Genomic DNA, 14,057 nt, shown 5'->3' on the forward strand with positions numbered 1-14,057 from the left:
GAGAAGTCACAGGGATTAATTCAAAAAGTTGTTTTTTTATCTTTAACCCAAACTTACAAAACTGTGGGTTCCAGAGTCATAAAACAGGTCAAAAAATAATATATATATACACTGGCTGATCAGACTAATAACACAATAGGGGTAATTAAAACCAAACAAACAATCATAAATTACAAACAAAGCAGTACAGTTAAGTTTGGCAATAAACTAATCTAAGAACGATGAAAACACGCCAACCTCTAAATACAAACCCTAAGTGAAATGCAAAAAAAAAAAAAAAAGAAAGAAAAATACAAATTCCCCCTTCCAGCAACAGCAGGTGAAACAGTCCAATTTCCCCTCCCTGTATTTAGGAGACCTGAGTCCTGACTGCCATCTTTTGTCTGGTCAAGCTCCCAGGCACCATGGAAGGTAAGAAATAAAGATTAGTAACAAAAACACAAAGAAAATATGGATAATTGGCTATAAGTAGTGATGGGCAAACAAAGCCTCATGAGGCAATGAAGCTTTCCAACACTTTGCTTTGGAAAAAGGTTCTTTACTCGATGCTTCATTCATCACTCACTAGTGACATCTGCTGGTGAAACTGTCACAGCCTTGTCCCTTAGTTGGATCATACTTCCAGAAATTAGTAAATGCAATATTGTCACAATGTTTTCATCAAACTCATGTTTAGTAAGAGGAGAATCAATTAAATCATATTTAATTGTCATGGTTTAATTATTAAAATGATTTGTAGCCAATCTATTCCTTTACCATCAGTGGTTGTATTGGGTTTTCTTTTATGTCATGGATTTATTTGACAATGAAGATATGTGTTACTTTGGTGTATTGGGAATTGAGTGATTATTGGGGCAGACTTTGTATGCTTTGAGCTTGAAACTTGCTTCCTGAAAAACAGAATTTGTTTAAAATCATCTCTACCTGGGAGTTCTAGTTCTGGTTCTTAATATTAAGTTACAGACACGCCCCCTTTTTACTCGGTACACGCCTCGAAGCCTGGCTTCAGATGTCCCATCACTAGCTATAAGTACAAAAGTGAACTAAATGTGCGCGCTTACAAATAGAACACATGTACTTAAACTAATAAAGTTTTATTGCAAACTAAAGTGTACGTATACTGATTGGTAAATGAAAAGGTGAAGGTGCATGTGTGGTACCGACTTTTAAGGTGTGGCCATGGGTTTGGCCATCACACCGACAAAACTTTGGCAAATTCAAGAAGCACAAATCAAACCCGGACTGAATTACTGACCGATCCGTACAAATCGCCTAATCAAAGGTGTCAGAAAAACCCTTTCTCACTTTTCCTCAGTGTTAGAGCAAAGCTGGTTGAGGCTACAGTACGTTAGCTAGCACTAGCATAGCCATAAGCTATAGAATAGAAGACAAGCGCATGGAGTCAAAACAGCTGCTTTTTCACCATTCACCCAGAGGTGGCGTCTGATATGTTAGATTTGACAAGTTTAATTGTTTAAGTCAGACATGAATGTGTTCAGCCTTTTGTAGTTGTAGTCTAATGTTGTGGTTTGGAGCGAGCTGTCGCTGATAATCCGCTGTTCGCCTGCAGGTCGCTCAGACGTTCTACATCACCATAAAGCCGGTGGACGACTCCCTGCCGCTGCTCCAGGTCCCTGGCATGAGAGTCCAAGAGGGTGTGAGGAAGACCATCACTGAATTTGAGCTGAAAGCCACTGATGCAGATACAGAGGTGAGGTGCTGGCTTTAAGTGTTGCTGGAAGTTTGTTTGTATAGAACATAGGGCTCAGCGGCATGACCTAAAACTCATTTCACGGAATAAATTGGTAACGGGATTCAATTCAAAGTCAAAAATACTTTATCCCAAAGGAAGATTCAATATCTATCTATCTATCTATCTATCTATAGATCTATCACTAGATAGATCTATCTATAGATCTATCACTCTAGATCTATAGATCTATAACTCTACATATATATATATATATATATATATATATATATATGTATGCGTGTGTAACACATACATACACATGTGTGTGTGTGTGTGTGTGTGTGTGTATATATATATATATATATATATATATATATATATACACACACACACACACACACACAAAAAGGTGAGAAAGTATTTTCGGTAATACATGATAATGTCAGTAGCCTAAATGGTTAATCGAGTCTAAACAGGAATGTTTTTAGGGTTTATTTGTTTTATTTTTTTCTTGTACTTTCAACCAATCACAGCTCTTAAAATGTACCATCACACCTAGCAACAGGGTCAATCGCACCTTCTGACTAAGTCAAACATTTCTGTCATTTCCTTCCTCAGAGTCGCTCTCAGCAGCATCTGAATCGCTCTTAAGACTCCTAGGCAGGAATGTTTAGGTGGGAGTTCTCTGAGAGGAATCTGATAATACGGGGTCTGGGGATCGCGACAATTTCTTTGTGTCAGCTGATTTGAGTGTCCTCCATCTGAAGACTTTTCTCCAGACAGCGTAATGGATGATTTTTGATACTTGAGACCTCTTCAAATCCCTTACCAGACTAGAAACTCAGGATGTCAGGTGTCATGTACTTTCTACATCCTAGGGGCATTTCTCTGTTGAAAAACTGCAAAGTGTCAAATCTGTGTTGTCTCACAAAAATATGGCCTCTTCAAGGCGGAGTACATCATCTTCACCGTGGTCCAGCCCCCCCGCCACGGGACCATCGAGCGCACCAGCAACGGCCAGCACTATCGGCAGACCAGCACCTTCACCATGGACGACGTCTACCAGAACCGCATTAGCTACAACCACGACGGCTCCAACTCGCTCAAAGACCGCTTCACCTTCACCGTGGCCGACGGCACCAACGTCTTCTTCATGGTGGAGGAGCAAAACAAGGAGGTGTGTTGTTTTCTGAGGCAGTTCTATTTTTAATGGAGGACTGAAAGGTAGACGGTGGTGTGTTTTTGTTGGTTGATATGTCTGCTCTGAACTTTTTATAAAAAGAAAGCTGGAATCTATATGGGCTTTCTGAGAGGATCAGTTTTATGGAAGTGTAAGACTTTTTGTTAAATAATCAATCTTGGAAAGCAAAGATACTAGCAGACTTTTACATCACCGTGGAGGAATATTGGCTCTTCTTTGCAGGAATGCTTAAAGTGTAACTCACCCCCATGTGAAAGCATATTTCCCCCCCAGACAAATTTGAAAAAAAAAAAATCAAAGTGGGCGTGCATACACAGGAATAGGAGGCGCTGTGTTCACCTCAGCGTTTTAGAGCAGCAGTGCTTTTAAAAACCAACAAGAAAAAAGCATCCGAACCAACATGAAAATCAGCTCCTCTCTGATTGCGTCCGTTTTTCCTCTACTGCATCCTGTCAAATCTCCACTTTGGCCTGAGTTCTCAGAAATAATCGTTTTTAGTGCTGTAAAACCAAGTTTTCATGTGGATGAAAGACCAAAATGCACAGAAATGTAATTGTTTTCTCAGATAATCCGGCTTCGTGTGGACAAGGACTGAAAGAGGGCGCTGTTTGTTTTAACCAGGGCGTGATCTAGAATATAAACATCCACAAAAACATTTGCATCTAATCCAAATTAGTTTTTTTTTATTATTAATGTCTGTTCTATTCCTTGCTCAAGCAATAAGGAAAAGTATATTTCTTTCTTTAGGTTTTGCTGTTGTAACAGTGCTTCTTGGAGCTTAATCTGATCATGTTGAATGGTGCCAACTTGTTTAAAGGTAGAGTGGCCGATTTTTCTGGAAGTTTCCCAAAGTCCCTTTTTGAATAATTGTACACGTTCAAGACCGTCTGACATGCTCTTCCACTCTTCAGGGAGATCGGGTGGAAAAAAATCTCCCAAATCCTCTCTGGTCTTATTTCTTTCTACTGAGGCCTTCCTCTTCTTCTCATAAACATGAACACAGTTTTCTTTTTGCGATTCTCAGCCATGTTTTTTTTCTCTTCTTCTTCTTTTTTTGTGTCCTGTCTGGCAATGTGGCAATAAGAATTGTTGTCTTAATGCCAGAAAAAGCCCAACAGATTTTATTCTCACAAGTGGAGCAGTGCTCTGCTTGATTTATAAATGTAAATAGTTTTATTATGTAGGGAATAATTCATGTTATGTGTAAACTACATTGAAAAAGTAGAAGAGGAGAGAGAAATGAGAAGAAAAAAAAAAGAAATGGAGAAAAGGTGAAAGAAACAGGAGACAGAAGAGAGATTCTCAGCCATGTTTAAAGTATACGGGGAGAGCAGCGGAGATGCTAACACCGAGGCTAACCGGTAAGCTAACTGCTAAGCTAGCCGCTAAGCTAACCGGATACATAAACACTAGAGGAGAGCATGCGCAGCCAGTGGGAGGAAACAAGCAAGGACCTGCCGTTATGTGAGCGTGTCAGTGTGACCAATAGACAGGGCGATACCTCCAGAACTTGAGGGACAGAGAGGAGTGAAAACAGGACCAAAACTTTTTGGAGTTTCCAGGCCTGCAGCTCCCACACAGATTGATTGTTTGTTTGTTTTTTTGTGAATACATAATGTATTGACTACTTTCAGGACAGAAGGACGATTTCACCCAGTATAACAAAATGTGTTTCTGAACAGGATTACCAACTATAGTTTTAAGGAAAATGCATTTGTGGGTTGCGCCGCAGACAATTTAAAAGAACATGAAGGTGCAGAGCATGTGTTGGTTAACCTCATATTCAGCCACTCATCCATAGCTGCATTTATCCAGCATTCCTCAGCTCTGATAGAAACGTCAGCGTCTGCCCCGGTGATGTTAATGTCAGCGTGGTGCTGCTGCTGGTGGTGGTTGAGTCCTCTGCCTGTCAGGTCAGACCTCCCTCTCCTCCTCCCTGCACCATCTGTCATTGCTAATAGTCGTTGTGATTAAACTGAAGGACAGCTTGCAGGTACTGCTATCCCCCCGATCACACGCAAACAAACACCTCTCAGGCTTTTGTTTATTACCTCTCCATCACCTGGGGACGGTCACCTCCACATCCACACACTCCTCTGCAGCGTGGAAGCTGGTTTGTGGTGTTATTGCTCCTGACGTTGGAGGTAAATCCCCCCCAGCAGGACCTGCCTCGTTATTAAATATGAATATGAATCAATTATAAACTGGATGAATGGATCCTTTAGTGACATGTGTCAATGTTGGCTTTAACAGCAGCTGTGTGACGACAAGTAAGTGATTTCTGCGAGGCGTACCTGGTTGTCAACATTTGAAGGTTGATCAATGCAGTAAATTTTATTATTTACGTTCTTTTTATAGTTATAATAAAGTACAGTCAAATGTCATATAACACTACCTGGTCAGAAGTTTTTCATCTAATGAAGCCGATCCGAGATTGAGAGACGTGATGCGGAGCCAGACTGCAGCAGAAGCGGATCAGACATCCCACAGACCTCCGTGCATGTTAATGTGGTTATTAGTGGATTTGGACACTTAAACCAGGAAGAGGACGCTCAGGGGAGAGGAAAGAGGACAAGAATCAGATATCAGCTGCAGCAGCAGTTATGCTGCAACATTTCCCCAGAATATGTCAGACACTGCCTGAATTAGGTTATTTTTTAGATGGTTGGTCCGTGTGTCACGGTGAATGAATCACACTGCAAAAAGAGAACTAAAAGTAAGTACATTTTTCTTTAAATGAGAGTATTTGTCCTTGATCTGAGCAGGCAGGTTTAAATGATCTGCCAGTGGAATAAGATATTTGCACTTAAAATAGGAACAATCGTCGTCTGATTTCAAGTGCAGTATATCCACTTATCTCATTTTAGGGGCCAAATTCCATTGACAGATAATCTTATTTACCTGCTCATGTTAAGGGCTAATACACTTATTTCAAGAAAATTTGACTTACTTTAAGTTCCCTTTTTTTGCAGTGTAGTGATTTCCGTTTATTTTGATTTGGTTTATTTGTATAGCGCCACTTCAGAACACACGTCACCTCAAGGCTCTTTACAAAGTCTATTCAATCATCTCCTTCAGACAGATTGGTTAAAGGTTCTCTTCTATGGAACCAGCAGATTGCATCCTACTCCAGAACTTTATGACGCCACCATGAAACATATAATCATTTAATTTCACAGTGAGTCCAATGCATAAAGAAATCTACCTCCTTCATAGTCATGCGTAAGTTAATTTCTGCACAACAACTGCAGCATATTTGGAAATCACGATTAGATTTCTTCAGATCCAGAGCAGGATTCCCTGCTTTGTGACCCGTCTCATGACTTTTTGTACACCAAAGTCTACATTTTACTAAGTTATTTATCACAACAGCGGACCATCTCCCTAAGCTGTAATGAACCACCTTGTTGGGATTTCTGCTATTTCTCCAGAACTTTATGACGACACCATAAAATATATTTGAATGATGCCTCCTCAGCAGTTTGTCTGACCAAGCTGACCAATCACAGCATAGCCGTCTGCTCGTTAAAGACGTTTAATTAGACCTCACAACAAAGAAGCTGCTATTCCTGAACTCCTACCTGTCCCCAATACTTATTCTCTGCACCTTCGGATTATTTTTTTTCTTTTAAATTAACCCAAATGTGTCTGAGTTTTCACAGTTCCTCCAACGTTTTGAATCTTTTTGGCTTTCCAGATCGTAACAGCTGCTCCTCAGAAGTTTAAGATCGACATTCTTCCGGTTGACGATGGAACGCCACGGATCGTCACCAATCTGGGGCTGCAGTGGCTGGAGTACATGGACAACAAGGTGAAATACAGGCTTTTGAGTAAATATTTAATAAAACTGATTTGAATGTGTTAATCTCACCTAACGAGTTGCTTTAAAGGTTGTTTCAGATACTTGAAATGTTTGAGAACCAAGAAGCTTTAATGAGGAAGGACGGCACCACGGCTCTGTTCGGATAATTTCTCACCAATAAAATACGTTTATTTGTTTTTTATTTTTTGATGCAAAATGCAGAGAAAATTACTGCTATTTTAAAATCTAATTCCTCCACCTGCAGGTGTTTTATTTATTTTATTTTTTTACAACTCCTCATAAAATAAAGCCAAAATATGCAGCATTATTTTGTTTGAACACTGTTGAAATGTCATTTCATGAAATTATCCCCGTGGCGTGTTTGCTCTGCTGCTAATTAAGTCCTCTGTGTTTTACCACTTAGGCAAATTATGAAAATGTCAAACCTCGGATTCCTCTCATCGGTTGCTGAGCTGAAAGCAGAACCCGTTAGCTGACGGCATCACGAGTTGTTTTTCAGCTGCAGCCCGCGCAAACAGAGCATGTCGCTGCCCAGGTGTAAAGTGTATATTTAATTGGTAAATAGCAGGATAACGCTCAGCCTGAGGTCATGAATAACAGCGCTTATCCCTCAAGAGGTTTTTAAAATCAGGTAGACTGACTGAATTAAACGTTGCATCTTTCTGCAAATCTCCAAACAATCATCCACAAAGAGTCTGACAGATGTTGTTTAATAAAAGTTCAAACACAAACTTGACCCCCGGCCTTTAAAAATCCAGATCAAAAATACATCAATATGGGAAATAACTGTTTAGGCGCTTTACAATTTAATGTACAATTTAGAAACCAAATTTTGCTGCTTTTATTTATTTCTTCACTGCACGTGCCCTCTTATTTACTTTTATCTGAATGTTATGTTGTCTGTGTACTTAGTCTGGTAAATATGTCTTGTCTTCACCGTGGGATAGTGAGAAACGTAATTTTAATCTCTTTGTATGTCTGGAGCATATGAAGAAATTGACAATAAAGTTGATTGATTGATGGATTGATTGATTGATTGATTGATTGATTGATTGATTGATTGATTGATTGATTGATTGATTGATTGATTGATTTATGGGTAAAAATAGTCGGTATGGCAGCTGGTTTTGGTAACGTGTGCCTGTTAGCACCTTTATGAGTTTTATTTGTGCAAATAACTTCTGGAGCACAAATATTGGTCTCCCTATTGCACTTTTCTTTTTTTTCATGAAGAAAGCGATGAAGACTCACCTCACTTTTTCTGGGTTTTTTTGTTGTTTTTTTTACTTTAAAATTACAGCCAACAGCGACACAGTGTGGCTTTGTCTAAAATGTCACCAGTCAAACTTAATACAATGAACAACTCAGATTACTCTGTAGGGTCCACTCCAGTAGGACCTAACTGGATCATTAACCCAGCATGCATTGTGCAGGTGAAAAAATGGCGACCTCCATTGGCCAAAAATATAACAAAGGATATTAAATTTTGAAGTAAATTTGAGTTTTTACGTTTGACAAACAGCTGATTTTTCAGTTAATAGGAAAATTACAACATATTTAGGCCAGCATGTTCAACTAATCGTGGATCCCTTTAAAGCATAAAGCCCCATGCAACTTTAAAGACGTCGTCTCAACATCCATTCGGTCTACTTCTCAGATAATATTACCTGACATAGTACCCAGAAACACACTATGATTACATATGATTAAATACGTTGTATTTTCTACTTGCTTAGAACACAGCGTCTCTTTCCCTGTGTTTACATCCATACTTTCTTTTTCTGAAAATAACCTAGTGTCCTTTTACCGTTTGTCTTGCTTGGAAATCCATTCTTGTTTCATTCTGAGATTCTTATCGACAACGTTCCTGAATATCCAAGCTTACTTCAGTTACATAAAGTCTGCCGGTGATGCAGCTGTAAGACATCAAAATGTTCCCGTGTAAAGGCTTATGCTGGGACATGGTGTTTTTGGGCTGAACCGTTCTTCTCCCTAACCTGGTGTGTCCAATGACATCCAAAGACTTCATCCTCATCTGACCTGTCTCTGTTCTCACAGTATGAAGAAAAGTCTTTACTTTAGCAGCGGAGAAAAGCCTTCTGGAGTCTTTCTGCGAGTCCTCCTTGTCTCCTGGACAAATCTTTGATTTATTCCTTGGACTCCCGCGTCAGAAAGTGCATAAGGAGCACCTGGCTCACTGCAAAAACGGAATTAAAATAAGGCAAAATGTTCTTAAAATGAGTGTATTTGTCCTTGAATTGAGCAGGTAAATAAGATTATCTGCCAATGGAATTTGATTTTTGCACTTAAAACAGGAACAACTTATCTCCATCATCTTATTTCAAGTGCATTATATCTAATTATCTTATTTTTGGGGTCATAATACTCATTCCATTGGCAGATCATCTTATTTACCTGCTCAAATCAAGGACAAATACAATAACTTTAAGAACATTTTACTTATTTTTAGATCCGTTTTTGCAATGCTTTGGCCGAGTTTATAGCTAAATTTGTTTCTTTCCACTTTTGGATTGAGGCTCCAACGTCGCTCTCTGGGAAATTCAGAAGTTTATGAAATGTAGCTGTCTCCGTTGCCTTTTTAAAGACATTTTTTTATGTCTTTGCTTTTGCTGAGCCTGGGCGATACCTTGAGAATAATAAACCTTTTTATGGGCCATAATTTGATGTTGATTAGTGCTTTTCTAAATGCTTTCTAAATACTGACAGATTTCAGCAGGTTTCTTGGTTTTTTATGCCTTTTGCTCTTCCCTTTAGTCGTTTATTTAAAACATATTCCAGTTTCTTCCCCCCATAACTTCACAAATGTTCTTCATTGAGCCCTTGCTGTTTAATGTTCACCAGGCCACCAATCTGATTACGAAGAAAGAGCTTCTGACGATGGACCCGGACACTGACGACGGACAGCTGGTGTATGAAATCACAGCGGAGCCTAAACACGGATTCCTGGAGACAAAGCTCAACCCTGGGAACCCCGTCACCACCTTCACACAAGGTACGTTAGACCTATAATGCATGTTTTAATGCTTTAGTTTACCGCCTGCAGCAGAACAGGAGGTTTCAGCTTTTTGGACGTTTCCTTTAGATTAATTAACCTTAAAGACGGATTGTACGGAGCGATCAGGATTATAAAAGCTGCCTTTATTTGGTCCCGTTTCATGTTTTATTTCTGGTCCCTTCTGTCCATCCTGGTTACGGATTTAAATCGGTCCCACTTTGAGCTTCAAGGCGACGTCCTAATGCTTCACACAGCTGAAACCAGAAGTTTACATACCCCACATAAAAAGAAACGTACACTTTTTTTTTGTCTCACCGTCAGACATGAAACACGAATAACCTTTTCCTATTTTAAGTCTGTTAGAATTAGTAAAATTATTTATATTTGCTAGATGCCAGAATAATGAGAGAAGGGTTATTTTTGAGAATAAGTTGTGCCTGTCTCCATATTCAGAAGTTTACAAACACATTAAACAATTTGGAAACGCCTAGATGTCATCTTTAGAAGCTTCTGATTGGTGCATTGTCCATAGGTATGTCTTAAATGAAGTCAAATGTTGTTGTTTTAAAGGCACCTGAAACATTCTGCCTCTTTGTGTAACATAAGGGGAAATATATCAGGAAGAGAACGGTGGACTTTGCACAAGTCTGGTTCCTCCTTGGGTGCAATTAACTAAATGCCTGAAGATACGAAGATCATCTGTTTAAACAATTATAAACAAGTATAAGCACCATGGGGCCATAGCGCTGTGGAAGGAGATGGGTTCTGTATCGCAGATATGAATGTTCTTTGGTCTGAAATGTGCATACCGACCCAAGAACAAAAGCAAAAGACTGGAGACGCTGGCTGAAGCTGGTGTCCTTACCCACGGTGCAACGGCTGAAGTGGTTCTCTGCCAGGGAGAATCCATTACTCCAAGAAACACATAAAAGCCAGATTATCATTAGCAAATGCACACAGAGACAAGGAAATTATTTATTTTGATCTAATTAGACACTAAGATGTAAATCTTTGACCTTAATGATCATTGTTACATTTAGAGGTAGAAGCGGGAAGCTTTCAAGCCCGAGAACACCATCCCAACTGTGAAACACGGGGGAGGCAGCATCATGCTGGGGGCTGGTTTTTGCTGCAGGAGGGACCGGTGCGCTTCACTAAATAAATGCATGATGAGAAAAGAACATTACGTGGAAATTCTGAAGCGACGTCTCAAGGCATCAGCAAGAAAGTTGAAGCTTGGATGCAAATGGGAATTCCAAATGGACAACGAGCCGAAGAACACAAGCAGACTGGTTACAGAGTAGCTTATGGATAAGAAATGTTTTGGAGTGGCCATCACAAAGCCCTGATCTAAATCCCATTGAACATTTATGGGCGGAGCTTAAAAGACGTGAGTGAGCCAGGCGGCCTACAAACTGGGCCCAGTTACACCGTTTCTGTCCGGAGGAATGGACCAAAGCTCCTGGCAACTTTTGTGAGAACACTGCAAAAATGGAACTAAAAGTAAGTCAAATTTTATTGAAATTAGTGTCTTTTTCCTTGATTTGAGCAGCTAAATAAGACTATTTGCCAAAGGAATAAGAGTTTTGCACTTAAAATAAGAACATTTCATCTCCATCATCTTATTTCAAGTGCCGGATATCTAATTATCTTATCTTAGGGGTAAAATTACTCATTCCATTGGCAAATAGTCTTATTTAGCTGCTCAAATCAAGGGAAAATATACAAATTTTAAGAAAACTTGACTTAATTTTAGTTCCCTTTTTGCAGTGAAGCGTTTAGAAGGAGATCCAAAACGTTTGACCCAAGTCATACAGTTTAAAGGGAAAGGTACCAAATATTAACACAAAATGTATGTAAACTCCTAATCTTCAAGAAAGTAATAACACAATATCTTAAAACATAATCGCTCTCATTATTCTGGCATTTACTAAATCAAAATAATTTTGGTAATCCTAACGGACCGAAGACAGGAAAGATTTATTCAGATTTCATGTCTGACAGTGAGGAGGAAAAAAAAAGCTTATGTGTCTTTTTATATAGTATATGTAAACCTCTGGTTTCAGCTGTATAATGTGGGTTTATTTAGGTGGAAAGTAAAGATCAGAGGCTTTAACTTTTGTTTTGCACTTACAGCTTTTTGAGATGCTCCTCCAGGTTCCTTTGTTTATCTAATTAAATTGCGCTTTGAATCAGCAGGGGTTCTGTTTGTATCATGTTCACCTTCAGGCTGCAGCCTGGTGCCGCTGTCAGCCTGTTCTACTCAGATGTTGATCCTTCTGGCAGGAGAGGGACTCCAAACAGTCATTTCAATGTGTTCACTGTTCAGTTTAGAAATGCAATTTTCCTGATAAGAAACATCCGATGAGTAAAACATTCCCTCTGGCTAGAATAAATGTTGGTGAATAAGGTGGACAGGGTTTCTGGTGCAACATGTTTACATACGGGTGTAGATTCTTGTGCCTCTGCAGCATAATTCAGGTTTTTGTTGCATCCCGAGGGTCATTTCAGCAATTTTACATCTCCATTTCCCTTTAGTTAAACTTTTGTGTTTTCTCCATCCTCTTCTGGGAGGTATCCGTGAGCTTAAAATATCCGTGGTGATTTTCTAACTCCTTTTGGAGTTTAAAGTGATGGAAAACAGCCAAGGGAGGCAAGAAATAAATTAACCATTTTTAGGTTTGGAGGAAACCAATCTTCACTAATAATTTTGTTTTTAACAAGTTTTCCTTCTCACACTGAAGCTAAAATTACCTGCCAAGAAAAAGAAATGTTCCAATTTCCTGAGAGGGGAAATTTAGTTTCAATTTTGGAGGATATTTGAGACACAATTAGGAAATAAAGGCATAATCTTTTCTTTTTCTTGTTTTCTGCAGTAAAAAAACATTCTTTCAAACATGATAACAGAAATTAGTCACTGCTCAGTCAATGGCTTGCATTAATGTATTATCCGCGTTATTTTGAAATCAATCCACATGGCTATGTGGTAACCACGTCTCCAGGGTGGTCAAGGGGCCCAGATCCTTCCCCACAGTCCACAGCCGGCCTGAAATAACAAGAGTCATAGATCGTCAGCGAGGAACCAACATTATTTTAAGGCAACGCCACATTTATTTAGTGACGGCGCGTCGCTGCCTCTGCAGGACGACGTTCAGGTATCCTGGTGTCTTGTTCAGGAGTGACATCAAGATGGAGCAGGAGATGGATAGATAGATCTGAGTCTGCAGAAATAATGGGCACACTGCAAAAACGGAACAAAAATTAGGTAAATTATTCTTGAAATTAGTGCATTTTTTTATTGATTTGAGCAGGTAAATAAGATTATTTGCCAATGGAATAAGAGTTTTGCACTTAAAGTAGGAACAATTCCTCTCCATCATCTTATTTCAAGTGCAGAATATCTAAATATCTTATTTTAGGGGGAGAACTACTAATCCCATTGGCAAATGGTCTTATTTACCTGCTCAAATCAATGAAAAATAGACTAATTTCTAGAAAATGTTACTTACTTTTAGTTCACTTTTTGCAGTGCATTCCTCCGGTCAGCTTTGGTGGAAAAAGGAGCTGAGCCAGAAGATTTGTTAGCTGAGTAAAGGATCGTAGTTGATATTAAAATATATTTAATACAAGCAGCTGAAAAGAGCTCCATTCACACTGAACGATTTAAATATTGTCCTGATGTAAAGGTGCAATCAGGAGCGATTTAAAGGTCAGCGGCGCGAACGACACATTTTGAGCAATAATGGCACAAATTGGGCGAATAAAGCGAAGTGAAACTGCAAGCACTCGAAGTGGACGCATGAATAGAGCGACACGAAAATTCACCCAATCTGAACTTTTCTGTCAATCCACGTCACGCTTTTGAGAGAAGCACCTAGGCCAGACCAAGAACTTCTGCTTTCTACCCTTGGAGCAACTTGGGATGCCCCAGAACAATGTTCATTGTGTTCCTAGGAAAGGGATTGTCTGTGTTTCCCATGGAGAGATGGACCATAATACACTTTCAAATGCTACGTTTTGAAATGTCCAAATCTGGATAAAAAAAAACAACTATGCAAGTGTTGCCAAGTCCACTTATTTCACCTATAGTTAAATTAAAAGTCCGTCTTATTTCTAAATTCGTTCACACTGAGATAATCCAAGAGTTCAAGAAAACAAATAAAAACTTTTTTTTTTTCCCAAACCCTGTTGTAGCGGCTAAAATCCTCTATTTTAGGCTACTGGTTGTTGTTTCTGAAAGACGTTGGTTTTACGTGCGCTCGATTAAGATTCACATGGCCGATCTTCAGTTTGACTTATGATAAAGTCATTTATCAGCACAATG

The 14,057-nt window shown here is 39.3% G+C and overlaps 1 protein-coding gene across 1 annotated transcript in view; it reads left to right on the plus strand.

The window, feature by feature from the left end:
* The window catches only part of fras1 (Fraser extracellular matrix complex subunit 1), a gene marked incomplete in the record, with an annotated part of 388,110 nt that overhangs the window by 334,876 nt on the left and 39,177 nt on the right, over positions 1-14,057 (plus strand). Inside the window, 4 exon segments of the mRNA XM_036144334.1 lie at positions 1,571-1,711; positions 2,643-2,870; positions 6,592-6,705; positions 9,580-9,730. Coding sequence (XP_036000227.1) covers positions 1,571-1,711; positions 2,643-2,870; positions 6,592-6,705; positions 9,580-9,730 — 634 coding nt within the window.

The sequence above is a fragment of the Fundulus heteroclitus genome, chromosome 12, assembly GCF_011125445.2.
Source record: "Fundulus heteroclitus isolate FHET01 chromosome 12, MU-UCD_Fhet_4.1, whole genome shotgun sequence".
NCBI lineage: Eukaryota > Metazoa > Chordata > Actinopteri > Cyprinodontiformes > Fundulidae > Fundulus > Fundulus heteroclitus.